This window comes from Astatotilapia calliptera, chromosome 14 (genome assembly GCF_900246225.1).
Source record: "Astatotilapia calliptera chromosome 14, fAstCal1.2, whole genome shotgun sequence".
Taxonomy (NCBI): Eukaryota; Metazoa; Chordata; class Actinopteri; order Cichliformes; family Cichlidae; genus Astatotilapia; species Astatotilapia calliptera.
Genome location: NC_039315.1, coordinates 37,420,781 through 37,438,515, shown reverse-complemented (window position 1 = coordinate 37,438,515; position 17,735 = coordinate 37,420,781). Strand labels below are relative to the sequence as shown.

The window sequence follows — 17,735 nt, the reverse complement described above, 5'->3', positions numbered from 1 at the left end:
CAAAAGGAAATTTTGCGGAGAGAGAAGAAAAAGAAAAGAGATTTGCCGTTTGTTTAATGACATACATCTTCTCCTGCTCCCAGTTCCCTCTTAGTATATTTATGTTTCATAAGTTATTGATATTGGGTTACGCTTTTTCTAACTCGGTGCCATTTGCTTGCCTGCTTCTTTACCAAAAGTCTGCTCCAAAAATTGGTATCCATATGGGAAGTGGAATTAGGCCCTGGAGCCGTGCCTGGTTGTCACGAGGGCAAAAACCTCAACACTTTTAAGCCACTTCAAGTGAGATGAAGAGGAAAAAGGATGATTTAAAACACAGATGAATAAACTTTAGTGGTCACTGTAGCAGAAGAGACGAGAACTGAACTGTGATCTTTGGTCCTGTTGGCAGGCTCTGTGCTAGCTGTGGTCTCTTCAAAGAGGCCTAAACTCAGCTCATCTGCTATGACTGCAACGTCGAGCCGAAGTTTTAACATGCTATCGACGAGTCGCGCGGCGCCCTGCAGATTGGTGTGTGGGGTTGCCACGAGGTCAGTCCTTCAGAAATGGACAGTGTTCTCTACTCGGCAGTGTAAAAGTCCTTCTACTTAGTTCTCTTAAAGAAAGTCCATCTGATTATAGTAGTAGTAATAATAGCTTAGAATTTTAACCACTGACACCAAAAGTCAATACGAAGACTGATGAGTTTAGAACAGGCACCTGTCTGCTCGTGACGAGGATTTGTTTTTCCCGAGTTACAGGGCTTTCGTTTCGTTACCAAGGAAGAATTTTTACTTGTGGAAAAATCCTACAAAATTCCTCTTTTCCTGTCCCATGTAACACAAACAAAAACTGATGTTGAGCACTTCCTTATAGCTGGTTATTCACTCGCTGGACCTGCTTGTTAACAGTTTTACCTTCTGGTTGAACTGACGGTCAAGCAGGCCAGAGCTGGGAGGAGAAGACGAGGCCCACTTGGAGTTAGCCAAGGCAATATCCTGAGTGTGACTTTATCTACCCCTGCATCTTCCTTTCACAGACCGGGTTTACTGTGGATATTTGGTTATTCAGCCTTCTCCCTTTGACCCAGCGCTTGTAAATACAAGCTACAACACTGTAGAGGCCGTCCTTATGATTACCTTCACCATTTCCTTTTTCCTGATCCCTCTTTCACACAGGGCTGGCCAAACAAAGACATCTCCCTCGATCCAGAGAATAATTTATGAGGTGCTGACAGGGGGGAGGCAACAGAAAGAGAGTTTTACCAGCAGCAGGTCTTTCAACAGCTAGTACTGTGAAACCCGGTTGAAGTAGTGGACGCACCGTCTAGTACTGGAAGCATTATTGTGGTGAACTGTCTTCATGGCATTGCATTGTATTTTTCATTACGTTTTTGTGGTATTGGGCAAGTTTGAAACAAGAGGAGGGATTTGGTCAGTGATAGAGTGTTACATGTTACACACAGGACGTGAGGGGCAAATTCCCACTGGATCCTCCATGTGTGACATTCATTAGGTTTTACAGTGTGTGGTTGGGCGCCAATATTCAGGGAAACTCTTAAACCTGCAGTATTTATTTTCTTGTGTTTGGAATTTTGAGTTTTCATTCCGTTTAAATGAACGATTTAAAAGTGCAAAATTAAGACATTATTTGGTATCGTTATATCCCCTGTTGCCTTTTGTTCTATTCTTTAATAAATATGAATTAATCTTTTAAAACTATTATGTAGACATTAGGTTGAGGTTAGTTTCTTTAAATGAGTTTGACCCGTTATGCACACGCTGGACACGAGTGTGATGACAGCAGAACTTTTATTTATAACTGTGGTTTTCGTTTTGCACTGGGACACAGACACTCCCGCTCTCTGCTGTCACGTCCGCTCTCCTTCCCCTCCGACTGTCACTGTCAACATATAAAGAGTCACAATCACCTTCAGATCCCAGCACACCTGTTCACCCCGCCCCTGCGCCGTCCCGGGAGCTCACTGCGTCAGAGACCACACCCACGCCACAATGAGTCAGAAATGAACTTATTAACAAAAATCAATATTGAGATGGCAAAGATTGTGTGCAAAAGCATGCAAACATTCAGCATTAGAGATGGAACCTAGCCAGTTTGCTTTTTGCCCTTACCTCGCACATTTGAGTTGTTAAAAGCTAATGGCGACTCGAACCTAGCAAGCATGCTACACAATCATGCAATTTTAAAAACAAAAGTGGATTTTAAATACTCATTACCTGCAGGGGGCACCGTTGTCAGCCTTGCAGAGACTCCTGCTTGCTCTTAGATGTCACACTCTGGCTGGACACATCTTGAAAGGCCTGGTCTCAATCAGGTGCTTTGCATCAGTGGCATTAGGTTTCCCTGTTGTTAATCAAATTTTGTACTTGGAAATGTCTATCTTTTTTTAAATCATCCATAAGGTCTGTTTTTGCTTATGCTAACTATCCATTCCTTTTTATATTTGTTCCACATAAAGCAAAAAAATAAAAAGCACCTGCACAAAAATGCTTCCATGAGTTGAATGTAAGTTGAATCAAACTGGCCACATACATTTTAAAAATCATGACCATTCTGCGCCCACATATTTGCATCTTTTCTCCAAAATTGAGAGTAGATAGAAGTAAGAGTGTCACTTTCATGCCAGCGTGGTTTCCAAAGGTCAAGGTTAAGCACTCGTCTGGGAGCGCGTGACACCGCTGTAGGTTTTCAAGCGCACCTCACGTCTGATCCGCTGTGACCACATTTTACTGTCCAGGTTGCTTATGAGGCTGGACAATAATACCAGATCTTGCTACTGTTCTCTGATTGTTGCCATATGGGGAGTCCAATTGCGGCTGAAAACCCTTTCTGTGTCCGCTTCTTCTCAAACACTCTTGACATGCTGAATAATCCAATAACTCCCAATATATTCTCTCCTGTAGCCGACACAAAGTAAGAGAGCCAGGGAAGGCAACGTGGACACTGCTGTTAGGTTCGAATTCCATTCAGTGATAGCAGTTGTATTTATTAATTTAAATATAAATGTGGTATATTAATGGGACTATTGGAACCAACCAGATGGAAGAGCAGGCTAGAAATTGTCTTTGTAAGTATACTAGAAGTATCAACGTTTTTTGATTCTTACCAAACTTAAAGTAAAATTGGTGACAAACTCCTGAAAAAGGTTTTTGCTGGGATCTGTATTGTCCTGTAAAAGAACAACTAGAGTCCACCATCCAGTGTATGTAACCCCCTTTAGCAACATTACCTTGGAGTACTTGTTTTCTCCATGACTGTACCCGTTTCTCACATCGTAGCTGAGGTATTTTGGCCCATCCTTTCCAATGTTGTTTCAGTTCATTGAGGTTTGCAGGTATTTGTTTATGCACGGCTCTCTTATGGTCCCACCACAGCATTTCGGTTGGGTTGAGGTTTGGACTTTGCATTTTAGCATCCTTGATTCTTCTCTTTTTCAGCCATCCTGTTGTAGACTAGACGGTGTGCTTGGATCACTGTGTTTGACTCGATTTAGGTCGAGCTTTAGATATCGGACAGATGGCCTTACGTTTTTTCTCAAGAATACTCGATATATGCTGATACATGCACGCTTGGTATACAAATGAGTTTGTGGTCGAATGAATGAGTACAAATTGCCCAGGTCCTGTGGTTGTTTAAAGAGAAAAAAGAGGTGGTTTTGTATTAAGATAAGGCAAGTGTACAGGCAGTATACCAATCATGTCAATGTTGTGAATGGAGAAGATTGCATTTAGCCATATAAGGTCTAAATGTATCCTAAGAATAACTTCTAGTATTACTATTAGTACTTTGTAGTACTACTACTTACCGTCCTTCTCAGACAAGAAGATTCTCTTAGATGGTGGCTCAGTTTTATATCACATTACATCAATGTTTATGTCTAGCTTAATTTTCCCATTTTCTGCTGCAACAGTGGATGTTTTTATTTGCAGGTGTTTCAGTTTCCCCTTGCTTAGTTCCTTGCATGCAAAGCTCTTTACAATATTGTGTTAATTGTTCACAGATGTTGCTGTGCAATCCATGTCTAATGTAAAATGCTGACATTTACATTTGATTGTTATGCTTTATGGAAAAATAATTCATACAAAGATTGGTCTTAAAGGTGATACATAGCTTCAATAAGCACCACACTGAGACATATTATTGCACTGTTGACCTTATTGCAGCACAAGACAAAAAGTGTGCTACTCCTCCACACAGCGGCATTTCTAGCAATGGAAAGTGATGTGTAGTTGATGTATTTACTAAAGAGGGGTAAGGATTTATTGGAATTCACAAATTAATAACTGACAAATCAGAGTAAGCAGTTGTCTCATTGTGCCAATACCAGCCAGTCAAAAGGACTTGACATGTTAAACTATAGAAGCACTACCGGGTTCACTTTTTGGACCCCTGCATTGTACTATATTATTTACTTTGTCTCAATTTCTTTTCCGTCTCCTGAAGCAAATCTAAGCCACCCCCCCAGATCTCACCGAGCAAGTCCAGCGGAGGAGAGTTCTGCGTGGCGGCCATCTTCGCGTCACCTCGCTCCTGGTTCATCACTAATCCCAACATAAAAAGAGAGAAAGGTAGACTGTGGTGACAGGTTGTCTTTGCATTCTTCTACGATAGCTATTATTGCACTTATTGCAAATAACTTGTCCTCGCCTTGTTGCTCATCCTCCTCACAGATCAGTCCAGGCAGTCGGTTGTGGACTCGCTGTACGTAGTCAGTTGCTATGGTAACTTGGTGGAGCACGTCTTGGAACCTCGGCCATTAAGCACGTCACAAAAGATAAGCGACGACACACCGTTAGAACTCAACACCTGTCCAAGGGCCTGCTGGATTCTAGCCAGGTAAAGCTGTGATGAAGACTCGATGCAGGACACGGCTTCTCTGTGTCTCTAAGTCTTATGGATGATTTGTCCTTTTTGAGCAGGACTCCACAGTGGAATGAGCTGCAGCCACCTTTCAACTCCAATCATCCTTTGGTGTTGGCCTCAGATCTAGTGCAGTACTATCAATATCTCCTGGCTGGTAAGTGTTAAACAAGTACTTTTCCTTGAGTTTACACACTGTAGTGTATTTACAGTATAAAGTTGTGTTCAAATAGAATGGAAGTCTGCATTTTCAGGAAGTAAAAAAGGTCAAGGTGTTGTACCAACACATGCTCTAAATGTAAGGTTAGCATGGTACTGATAAACAAGAGACTGGTATCACAGGGCTAAGAGCACTGAGTAAAACGATCATCTAAATGTGCTTCTACATTTCCTTGTGGCCCTTTCAGAATAAAAGTAAAGTATAGTTGAATTGTTGGGGATACCACAAAGAGAGTGCAACAGAAAGTAGCATACATTGGTACACAAATATCACATGCAGTCACTGAAAATGCAGAAGTTTTCATCAGTGTTGTACTAGGGCTGGGCGATATATCGAGTTTTTTTAAAATATCGATATATTTTCATACGAGATATAAGATGTGACAATATCGTTTATATCGATATAGTCTATGTTACGGTATAATTATACTTGTGGAGCCGCAAGTTTGCCTCTCTTTCGTCCAGTTTTGTCTCTACGCTGCGTTTCTCGGCCTCGCCTCTCCTTCACTGAACACAACTCCCCCATAGCTTCACCTGCAGGCAACGACAAGATGAACACGGCAAATCTCCGTTAACGAGTTACCGCGGATCGCCCCGTGCGTGGGGCTGGACGGCGTTGTGTTAGCGAGCTAACCGCGCTAACGAGCTAACCGCGCTAACGACATGCAGCCCACAGGAGCTGCATGACCTAAAATCCTTTTATTTTCTCAAAAATCGACAGTGCGCCTTATGTATGAATTCTGGTTGTGCTTACTGACCGCGAACCGATTTTATGTGGTACACGGCGCTCAGCAATCTGTCAAAAAATGTTTTAGTTCGACTTTGGTAAGCTACGGAGCTGCGGCGCTTGATGGATTGTCGGAGCATTACGGCTACCGTAGTCCGGAGCCTCGCGGAGTGATACGTGCTGTGCTTCAACGTAATATTATCATATTGCTTAAAAAAAAAAAATCGAGATATATATCGTATATCACCATCCAGCTAAAAAATATCGAGATATAAATTTTGGGTCATATCGCCCAGCCCTATGTTGTACTGCTCGCAATTATGTTGATTTCTGATATATTTTTCTACGTCTGATCAACATTACAAGCAAAAACCAACTTTTCTTTAGTGAAAAATGTTCTTTTCATAATAAAATAATTTTTAAAACTCCTTGAAAGAGTCACTAATAAATACCTAAAAATGAGTTGCTGTACGCTCATATCCTTTATCATATTCTACCTTACCAAACAAAGTAACAGATTTATATAAATGACAAAAATCAGGCAATAAAATAATTTTCCAGTACAGTTATACCGTCGTGAGATATCAGGACATTGAGCCTTTTCTCCATCATTTTCCTCTGAACTGCTTCGATCCTTCATGTTGGCCCTGAGTCCTGGATAACTGCAGCTTTAGTCACTTTTAGCTTCTTTAAAATGTCAGTGTTCACGCGGGTGGAGTGTCTCATCAGGTTTGTTGTTATGAACGTGTCGTGCTGCTTCCCCAACACTTCACTTTGATGAGCTTTGTTTGAAGAGCTCATAATCTGACACACGTCAGGCTGACCAGCCACTCACTGGTAAGGACCAAGAATGCTGGATAATAGCTGATTACTCCCTGGCTATCAGTACGTCTCTAGTTTTTATTATTATTCAAATTAAGCAATCAAAATGATTTGAGAGATCCTAACCCTCAGCTTTAACCCTAACTGTCAGACAGACAGCTTTTTGCAAATATGAATCCACATACACATGCGCACACATATCGTGCACACACACATATATAAATATGAAGAAACGAACAGTTCCCCAGTGGTTTTTCATGTTGACTATGTTGAAAGCAGACCATCAGCCCCTTATTGGAACCACATGCCGAGAAAGGATCTTTCTGGTCATCACCCATAATATTTTATTATTCAGATACCGGAGGGAAAGAGCTCTCTGCCATTTCCACCATTTCATGTCCTCTGAGCACTGTCGCAAATCCTTGTAGTTTTTCTCTTCTGTGAGGAACCTTGAATTTGTCCTTAGGCAGCCACACTACACGTGTGCTTGAGGACATGCCAACGCAATGCTATAAGATGCCGCGCGCAGACCAATTAGCTGACACCCTAAACTCCCTCTAATTCAATAACAAGTGCAGAGCGGTGAGCACTTTAGGGTGCCATCTGAAAGGCCATTTTGCAAAAGCGCAGAGTGCACATGGATGGCCACACACGGAATCAATCCACCCCCGTGGAACAGGCTGGCGTTTTGAGCTCACTCCATAATTATAAACATACAAAATCTATGATTAGCTCTTGCGGGTGCTCGGGGGCAAGTGGTAGCTATGTTTACCCTAATCTCTCTGCTCGTCTCTGTTGGCTTCTGCAGTGCTTCAGGTCTAACTGGTAGGATATTTTCTCAAATTAGTGCTAATGGTCTCTCCTAGTGTCAGAGCAATGAGAGCGCGTCGGAGTGATGGGCTCGGGCGTCAGTTTATTCCACCACTCTCTGCCAGCATGGGCAGCGGAACTGGCTGCATAATGAGAGAGATTCATTGCATTAACATTTACATCCAATTAACAATAGCCAGATAACACGGTTGTGGCTCTTTATTCCTATAACCAACCAAGTGTGAAGTCATGCGAGGTCAAGACACTATAAACATAATTGTTCAGCACTCTGCCCACGTCTTGTGCTCTTGCCATGTTCCCTCTGGTTAGCGTCGTATACACCACCACCACCGACTGAGCTGCTCTCGGAGTGCCATCTTCCATTTCTGCGCTTTGCACCCGGGCAGCGACTCTCAACGTCCTATTTCTCAGCATGCGCTCCTTTTGCCAGCCCGTCTCCTTTGCCGTTTCCTCCAGGGCTTGGCAGCACGGCAAAGAAGTGATCCAGGAGAAGGGCTCGATTTGACCTCGGGATGAATTGCAGCACGGCCGTAAGCTGCCGGTCCAGCCTCTTGCTGAGCATAAATATCGAGACATAGGAAACTGAAAACGCACATGGCTCTTGTGTTATATAGGTGTACTTTACATTGCTGATAACATGCATCACGAGGGAGAAAATAGCTGACTGAGAAACGGGGGCAGTAAAAGATCTAAAGAAAGGGAGGGCAAGACGTCTCCATAAATGTCCCTTTTAGCTAATTGTCCTACAGACAGACCATGTTTCTAGAAAGGTGGTGCAAGGAAAAAAGGTGGCAGCACTTGACTGACAGGCCATGGTCTCCAGTCTCGTGGCTCTGTATTGGATGACCCAGCCTGATTAAAAATGCAATATACAGGGAAAGGAATAGAAAGGGGAGAGGAAGGGCCAGGGTCAGGCCAGACCGGAGCCTCCAGGACGGGATGATAAAAGGCAGCGGTGGCGCCACTTCATGGTCACTATCTCTACCTGTCCATCTATAGCAGCTACTGGCAGCACTCAGCCAAGTAGAAGATATAACAACGCACAGCACTGCTCACAGAGATAAGGCAGAGAGAGAGGCACAGTATACTCACAACAGATGAGATTCTGTAGCACGATCTGGCTTAATAAAAGCAGACTTGTTGTTGGTGTTTGGGGAATCCTCTCGCAGCGAAGTGGAAACATAGAATCTCTGTTTCCCAAAAAGTGCTCATTTGGGTGAGTGTGGGAATAGGCCCTTTTTCCTTTGCTTTTGGTCTAAGGTGTCGGAGAGGGGTAACAGAATAACTGAAGGAAGGAATGCGAAGTGTTTGCAGCCTCATTAACTACATCCAGTTTTTTGTATTTTTTTGTGGCGTTAGCGGGAGGCTGATATTTATCTAGCTGTGCACAAAATGTTTTCCAACACCTCCCTCCCTCACCGCAAAGCTGCTCTGGTGCAAACAAACCGGTGAATAATTTACCACCTAGATTTCTGGCTGGCTCCTTTGAGCCTGGTGACAGAAATTGAGGCTATGCTTTTTGGCCACGCCCTCCCCTCCCTACCTGTCATATAATGTGCTAATTGTGGAGACTGACTGACTGGCTGGTTTGGCAGTTCTTTTGGGACTTTGAGGCCCATGACAGGCCAGCCACAGTTGCCTCGTCAATAGATCTAATTGCTTCGAGAGAGGGGCCAGAGTGAAGGCTCTGGAGCATCAGGCATTTGGTAAAGAGAAACCGTGGCGCCATGACTGGGTCAGTAATCAAAGGGAGGCAGAGAAAGGATGCAGTAAGTGTAGCGCTGGATGAATGAAGGAACTGTCAGTCAATTGCGCACTGAATGATACATAATGACTAAGCTATCCCACTCTGTCAGTATGCCAGCACCTATCTGCCAGAGCAGTACTCAGAAGAGGAAAGTGAGAAGAAAGACAGGTGGAGAAGTTAGAAGAAGAAGCATAGTGAGTGAAGTGTCTGGCTACAAAAAAATTCAGGGTGGACTACAAAGGCGGGAGAAAAAAAATATAAAAAGACAAAAAATCATCCACAAAAATTAGAACAGAGTAAGCGTTCGAGACAAGGTCCTGTGTCCACCGTGCGGCCAGCTTTCCAGATCTATCAGATTGTTAGCCCCTTATCTTTCCCTGGAGATCAGCCTGTCTGGCCCCTGGCCCCTAGTCCCCAGGAGGTCAGGCTACATCAATACCTAGGCAGCCTTTGTTCTTGTTCTGACTCTCTGCTTCACTGCTCTGACTAACAGGCCATTGGCTACTGGCCTTCAGCACAGCAAAGCGCCTCTCTCTTCGCAGTCAATAAAGACTGTGACACAGACAACTCTGTTCCTTGTTGGTGGTTGTGTGGTAGATGATTACGGGTGGAGTGGGAGTCCCTTTATTTGTGTATATATTAGCAAAAGCACCAAAGTAAATAAAAGAGCCGTAATTATAAATTGCAGGTGACAGTTCACCTTACTGACTCAGTCTGCTGATTAATGATCAAGGTGCTTCCTTTGGTTAACAAATATAGATGCTTCATACACTATAGTTCAATTTTAAATATATATCACTCTCCTTGGTAAAGTGAGGCTTTTGATGTTTTCTCAATCATGTGCCAGCAACTCAATTTTAATATCATACACTTTTACAAGAAATATTAATTTTGTTTAATATTTCACAAAGAATTAGTAGTTATAGGTTTGTTTTCTCTCAGCTCTTCATCCATTAAGACGAGATTTGTTTATGAAATGTCCAGCAAACCATTAGCATAGCTAGCAGTTTGCTGTTTGTTGGGTCTAATGTATACTTATGAGGACGTAGTCGGTACTTTCTTTTTTGTCCATCACATACAGATAAGATTATTGCAGTTTTGTAACAGGAAAGGGTTTTACAGACTTGACTTCAAAGATTGTATGGAAAGGAAAGGTTTGCTTGATGAAGGCTCAATAAATTAAAAAAGAAAAAAGTCAAAGAATCCATACCGGGAGTCCGAGAACATATAGTACATTTTCCTAAATTTCCCACTGACCCGTCCTTTTCCATTGCTGTGATGGTTGTGGGGTGATGGCATCGTGCCACTTGCTCATTTGCTGATGTGTCTTTAAATCCATCAACAACAGAACATATTCGCTGTGGATCTAACTATACAATGAGACTCCTTTCTTGAGTGCAATGTGATACGTTTGCACTTAAAAAATTTGCTCTCTGTGAAATTGCATTGACATTCTGTCTCTTAAAAGCCACTAATGACCACTATAGAAGCAGCAGAAGGCCGAGTGGTTGGCTAGCTAGATGCTATGATGAGTAGATACTACAGTAACTGCTAGTGTCAGTCTGGCTCCTGACATACACACTAACAAACACGTGCAAAAGGGTTGTGTCTTTGCCTGACCCATGGGGATGACCACTAGCTCTCCATAATGGAGCCTGGCTGCGACACTGACCATTGAAAACCCCCACACCCACCCACTGGAAACCCGATCCAGCCAGTCCAACAACTGCTTTAGAACATCAATAATTAATTAGGGAACAGCTATTGGCCCCAAGGGTCAGAGAGCAGGGAGAGAGAGAGTGAAGGAGAACAAGAGAGTGAGGGACAGCCAAGTCGGAGAGCGAATGCACCGGGAGGAAATAGGGGAGTTGTGATTTTGTTTAATAAGTAACACAATGCAGGCTTTGTTCAGCTCTCTTCCATTAAAAGGACATGAGAAACCTTCTCTCCCTGTTTCTCCCTCTTACTGTAAGCCTTACACACTTTTCCTCTCCAGGACATCTGTAGGTCATGAAAGGGTCGCTTCTCCCAAATAAGAAGCAAAGCAACAAAAACATATTTGATGTATTCACAAGTACTCAACATGCAGGTGTTTTTTGCTTTTATTGGCTTTGCAGACCGTCATTTTACATGTTGTAGTCATTTACAATCACCAGAGGGTAGAGTGAAAAGTATGTGCAGCAGCCTGTCTGTGGGCTGCTCTTGCTTGGGCCATTTTGGGTCCTTCAACCAATGGCAGAAGACTAAAGTTATAACATACAAAGAAGTGAAATCAACTATTAAAAACAATAAAAAGTGTCATCACTGCCAAGCTATGTGCTGTTTTTTTGAGAATGCATGCTTAGGTTGCATACCCAAAATTCCTCACACTGTTTAGTACATATGTACATATGCCAGGCCACTGTGATGCTATTAATCTTGTTTTATAAATACGAAGAAATGGTTACATTGTTAAAAAATGACAATGGTACTTGTCTGTATTTTTGTGGGTAACACGCAGGCATGCATGATGCACAACATATCATATATATCACACTTTCTTCCCCTGTAAGGACCTTTAGCACATTTCAGCTCATCTCTGTTGCTTTTTATTGACTAGACACAAAACTGAGATCTGAACTCTCCTGCTACAAACACCAGCCTGAGCTTGTCTTAGCTACAGTGCGGAAGAGAAAATAGACACTGTATCCATGACGTGCAATAGTGACCTACGGCAGTTGCTTGGAGAGATGTTTTGTATTTAATAAAAATTGAGTCAAAGCTTTCCTTTAAATCACACTGTACAGTTGCATGGAGTATCTTACTAGCACCACCATAACACAAAGAACCAGTTAATAAAATCACAGTTACATAGTTGCTTTTTTAATTATTATTATTACTCAGAAAATGTTGATTCACTGTCTAATGATTGTATCCACTTAAGTCAGTTAAATCTAATATGCTTATAGATATAAGGACATAATTCTGTCAGTTGACAAAAGGGGAATAAATATTTCAGAGCACCAGAATAGTTCAAGCTGTCCTGGAAAAAGTAGCCTCTGTTTGTCAAATAGGAAATAAGGAGAAGCTTTTGGTATTAAAAAGTCTCATATTTCTGTTTGGCCACTTGTTAAGAGGCAAACACTCTTATTTTTTCAAGACCACAGGAAGCCTTCAGTGTGTTGAATTTGTTATGCCACAATGTTTTTTACGACTTCCCCGGGCACTTTTACTCATTTCTCCTTTTAGTTGTACTGATATGATTTGGAGTTGCAGATGACACTCAGTCATCAGATCAGTTTGGGTTTTTGTTTCAGAACCAAGTTTAAGAAACATGTGACGGCATAGTTCTGTGTGAGTGTGTTGGGGTGAGGTGTGGGTGAGGGATGATGTGGCATTTTGCTAAACAGGCGTCAAAGACCAAACTGCCTCCATCGAGGATGTCCGAACACCTGGAGCGTGTATGGGGATATAGTTAGAAGTGCCTCCTGTGCTCCAGATGTTGACTTGACGAGTGTATTAGCCATGCTTGTGTTAAAGAAACTCCATCCCTGGGGTGGGAGACGGAGAAAGACTGATTCTGCGCATCAGGGCTCGTTCTCTCCATCCCTGCTTACTCAAGCCTTCTGGAGCGCCATCTGTCCCTGAGTCTCTCTGTAACACACAGACATTCACTGTACTCTTGCTTTTTTACTAACGCTTGCATGCACCGACATACACATGAGAACATGGGATTGAGATTTTTGATGTTGTCCCAAAACACTAGCTTTCATCCAGCGAGTCATTAACTGTAAATTTATTGTATCTTAGCTTAAACTAACGTCACTCAGCCCATGTGTATGGTATACAATGTATATGCTCATACACAAAGGCCTAATCACACATTTAGGCTGTAATAACACACTTTGGTAAACCGCTTTTAAGGTCTAATTAGTTTTACATGCTAATTTGTGTAAATTCTAATTAGTAATATGAGATTCATTGCCCTGCTTTGCCTTTCTGATATCCTTTTCCAATAGCTGTAAATGTATTTAGAGGGATGGAACTTGACTTTTACACTTAATCTTTTGGCTTGAGAACTGTGACGGTACTAGGCGTTGGCTATCGTCAGCTTTCAAGTATATCATTCTTGTGTATTCTTTTTTCCCCAGCTGTACCCCCAGGAAGCCCCGGCCCAATCACACGTCACGAGTCATCCGACAGTCTGGCATCAGACCACAGTGGCCAGGAGGATGAGGAGTGGCTCTCTCAGGTAAAGCTTCTGTTTGACATGACATGACGGTAACTTAAGAAGAAAATGTTTCATATTTTGATTTTATTTCTTCTAAATTAAAAATACAATGAACAAATACCAATTCAGAGCGCTGATAAATCAGTTAATGACTCTTCATTGCAAACATCATATTAAAGTTAGACCTGCTCCTGAACTTGATCCTGGATTACAAAAAATAAGTTTGCACTTTTTAGTGTAATCTGTGGGTCAAGTAACTGTGTGTAATTTAAAAGAAGACAGCTCACAGTGGGACTCTTGTGCCATAATATGGCATAGGCTTGTTTTTAGCTTAAGCAGGAAAGGTTTTATCTATCCACTGAACCTCCACCTGATGCTCCAGTGTTTACTCGCTGATATCAGTGAGTAAACACTGGAGCATCAGTCAAATCTGAATAGTTAGAGAGATTAAAAAAGTTCAAAGGAAGATAATAACTTGACATTCATCAGGTTAATAGAAATTTTGTTGCAAATGCATAAACTAGTGGGGTTAGCAACTCTTTTGCACTGTCTCTTTGCTATAATTATACAGTCGTCTGAAGTTGTCTCCTTCGTTTATTGTTTACAAAAAGGGTTTTTGTTAACATACAGATCATGAAATTATTTTCCTATCCAAACCTACCTGGCCTTGTGTGAAAAAGTAATCCCCTACCCTAATAAATTTACTATGATTAACCAAATTTTTTGAAAAAAGCTGAGTTTGATTTCCTGGCACACCGAACATAGTGAACCAGGCTAAAAGCTCAAATGCAACACACCATGCCATGAGCTAAAGACGCCCAAGAACAGATAAGAAACTCACTCAAATCTCTTAGTCTAGTAAAGGTTACAAAAACTATTCTAAGACTTTAGAACTACAGTGAACAAGACTGTCAGTCATTTCTCCACAAATTGAGAAAATTGTGACCAGCGTTAACCTTCCCAGGGGTTGCTGATCTACCCAGCTTACTCGAAGAGATCACAAAATTACCAAAAAAAGCATCTAAAGAACTGCAGGCCTCGCTTTCCTCAGTTAAGGTCAAACGTCATGATTCAGCAGTAAGAAAGGGGCTGTGCAAAAATGACATCCACAGGAGTTCCCATGGAAAACCACTGCTGACCAAAAAAGCCTCCCTCACGTTTGCCAGAAACATCTTTATGACCCCCAAGACTTTGGGAAATGTTCAGTTTTTGCAAGGTTTGAGTCTCGTTACATCTGGCATAAAACCAACACAGCATTTTGGAAAATGAATGAATGTCATACCAACAGTGAAATATGATGGTAATAATGTGACGTTCTGGGACTGCTTTGCTGCTTCGGGACCTGAATGACTTGTCGTAATCGGTGGAATGATAAATTCTGCTCTCTAACAGAAAATCTTGAATTAAAATGTCCAGCCATCCGTTCTTCAGCTGAAGCTGACGCGAACTTGGGTTATGGAGCAAGGCAATGATCTGAAACACCAGCAAGTCAATTTCAGAATAGACAAAAAATCAAATTAAACCAAATGAAATGCTTTGGAGAGGCCTGTTCAAAGTTTGGACATGAGTCTAATTGAGATAACTTGGCATGACCAAAATAGGCTGGTCATGCTCAGAAAATCCCCCGAGTTCCTCCACAGTGAAACCCTCATTGCCAGTTATCTCAAATGCTTGATTGCAGTTCTTGCTGCTGCCACCAGTTCACCAGGGCCAGGTAGATTTGGATAGCTTTTTCCCCTTAATGATGGAAAGAAGGTAAATTATAATTTAAAAATGTAAATTATTTTAGTTGGAAAATTCTTCCCAACCCAAGTGAAAACCCTACACATAACTGTCCTTATTTTAATATGTTTTGACATAACTGTGTGATTGTGTTGTAAAAACAAATTATTTTGTATTTTTACCTGATAAAAACACAATTCAAATCTGTACTGAAATAACCTGGTTGAGTGCGCGACACACTCACCCAGGTCTTCTCAGCTTGGTTAACACAAGTAGCACTTATCGCTAGTGTCGGCAGGTAGCCCACTACATTTTCATCATCAATAATTCCACTGCATACATAATTGATTGGGTAAAATGTACTTCGCTTAGCTAGCAGAGGCCCTGGTTCAAATCTGCCATGATAGTTTGCCAGGAGCAAAACTATCCCTCGCACTAACCTGTATTTTGGGTGACTTCCTGTCAGAGCAGTGATAAAAATGTATGTGTCAGTGGTTGAAGATTTAACTCTACAGCTCTTCCAGCATTAAAATTAAATGATTTGGACAAAGAATTTGGGATATTATACCATAACTGATATATGGGTATACTGGTTAGTTTCCTCTTTGCTTCGGTTTCTCTAGAATATGAAGAAAAGCGTAGATACCAAGCATAATAGCTTTGTGGATTGAGAAGAGCTAAATACATATAGGCTATATTGAATTAGAGGCTAACTACTGCCTCGTGGATTTCATTATATCATATCAGTGGCCCTCATTAGATTTTCAGTGGGCATTTTGGCATTAGATTGGGATTTAGAATTGATCGGCCATCCCCTAATGAAATGTGAGGTTTGTGACCCTCCATGTCAGTGCTTCAGCTCACTGCAGTGCTGTGCCATTTGGTGCCTGTCAGTGTCAGTTGCCCTTCAGCTGACTGAGTAGACAACACAAACTCCTGTCCTTATACAGTCCACCTCGGTTCATCTCTTAATTGTCTCCTAATACGTAAATGGATTAGAGGACAGTTAATTTGCAAGAGATGTGTTGCCTTTAAGTATTAGATAACAGGAACATTTAAAAAATGCACAAGCACAACCCCTTAAATGCTTATGGTAAATACTTCGCTAAATGAAAACAACTGACAAGCAAATTAGCTTAGCCAATATTTGTGCAGCTTCTTAACCTCAGACAGTCATTTATAAGATGCCAGTCAAAATAGCCAAACTTGCACAGGATGTTCGTCTTTTTTTCTTACTTTCTAAAGATAGTACTGATGCTATAAGAGTAAAAATATTCAGCCTATAAAGAAGGAGAAAATGCGAAGGTTGAGAGAAAAAAAAATGTTTTGCACAGACAGAGGCAGCTAGCTTGATCTCATTTGGTGTCGAGGCTACAGCAGCATGGGCAAATCTGTGGCAACATGTCAACTAGCTCTGTCCAACAAGTCTGCAAGGGGATGTGCATTTGGGGTTGATACTGGACTGTAACATCTGGACCTACCGTGCCATTGCAAAGAGAGCACGCTGGCAGCTGTCTCGGCTCTGCAGCTGGGCGTGACATTGATGGTGTTAACTGGAAAAGCATACACACATGCAAAGTGACAATCCTCCCTCCTTCTGTGGCCTAATTTGCACAGCTGTGATGAACCTCACATATCTAATGTCTGTGTAAACAGACACAGCAAAGTTGAGATTGTTTAAGATGTTAGCACATGGAAGCCATAGTGGAAGAAAATACTCAGCTGAGCTGAGAGACAGATGTGTATGAAGTAAAGATAATGACATCCGAATAGCGAGACACCAAGAGGCGTGCTAATTGCTGCAGGGATTCAAAGTAGAGACGGCTTGGGAGAGCAGTGAAAAGCAGGAGTGCGAGGCAGGAGACGGCTGTTCAATAAAGGCAAAGAGGAGATGGAGAATAGACGAGGCAGTAATAGTCTGATGTTTATGAGTGAGCCACTCCATAACCTTCTCCTATCCTACTTTTAGCCAGCATTAGTGCCACTCAGCTCAGGCGCCCATGGACCGCCTGCCATAGCAGTGCCATCTTATTGTCCCTGTAGGCCTCACCTCAGCTTTGCTGCCACGCCGTTGCTAGTGTCACACTTCTATTAACCCTCTGGGAAGGCTTCCCATCAGGCTGCTAGCACTTCCAACACACACAAGACATTGATGAGTTCTGACATCATCGTCAGACTTTTAGTGGTACACAAGTACAGCAAGCTTTTAGTTTGATGCCATGTAACTGAGTTCATCTGAGTACTGCATGGGATTTTTCAGCGTTGGCACATAGATGCCAGAGCCACCCTGTGAAATCCAGCCTGGAGCACGTTAGACAAATGAATGCATCTTCCTAAGAATCTAAATAAAACTGAATTGAATGAACCTTATTTAGTTTAAACCTCTGATTTCAGGTGGAGATTGTGACTCATACAGGCCCCCATCGGCGCCTGTGGATGGGCCCCCAGTTTCAGTTTAAGACAATTCATCCTTCAGGCCAGACCACAGTCATCTCCTCTTCATCCTCGGTGCTTCAGTCCCAGGGCCCCAGCGATGTTCAGCAGCCCCTTCTGGACTTTGACACAGACGACCTGGACCTCCACAGCCTCAGGTATAC

General features: G+C 42.2%; 1 protein-coding gene across 10 annotated transcripts in view; it reads left to right on the top strand.

Moving 5' to 3' along the window:
* The window catches only part of bcas3 (BCAS3 microtubule associated cell migration factor), a 315,169-nt gene that overhangs the window by 91,954 nt on the left and 205,480 nt on the right, over positions 1-17,735 (top strand). For all 10 annotated transcript variants that reach the window (XM_026193347.1, XM_026193356.1, XM_026193348.1 and 7 more), the window contains 5 exons: positions 4,444-4,568; positions 4,671-4,836; positions 4,920-5,017; positions 13,337-13,437; positions 17,533-17,729. In XM_026193347.1, the coding sequence (XP_026049132.1) occupies positions 4,444-4,568; positions 4,671-4,836; positions 4,920-5,017; positions 13,337-13,437; positions 17,533-17,729 (687 nt within the window). The remainder of the gene's footprint in view (positions 1-4,443; positions 4,569-4,670; positions 4,837-4,919; positions 5,018-13,336; positions 13,438-17,532; positions 17,730-17,735) is intronic.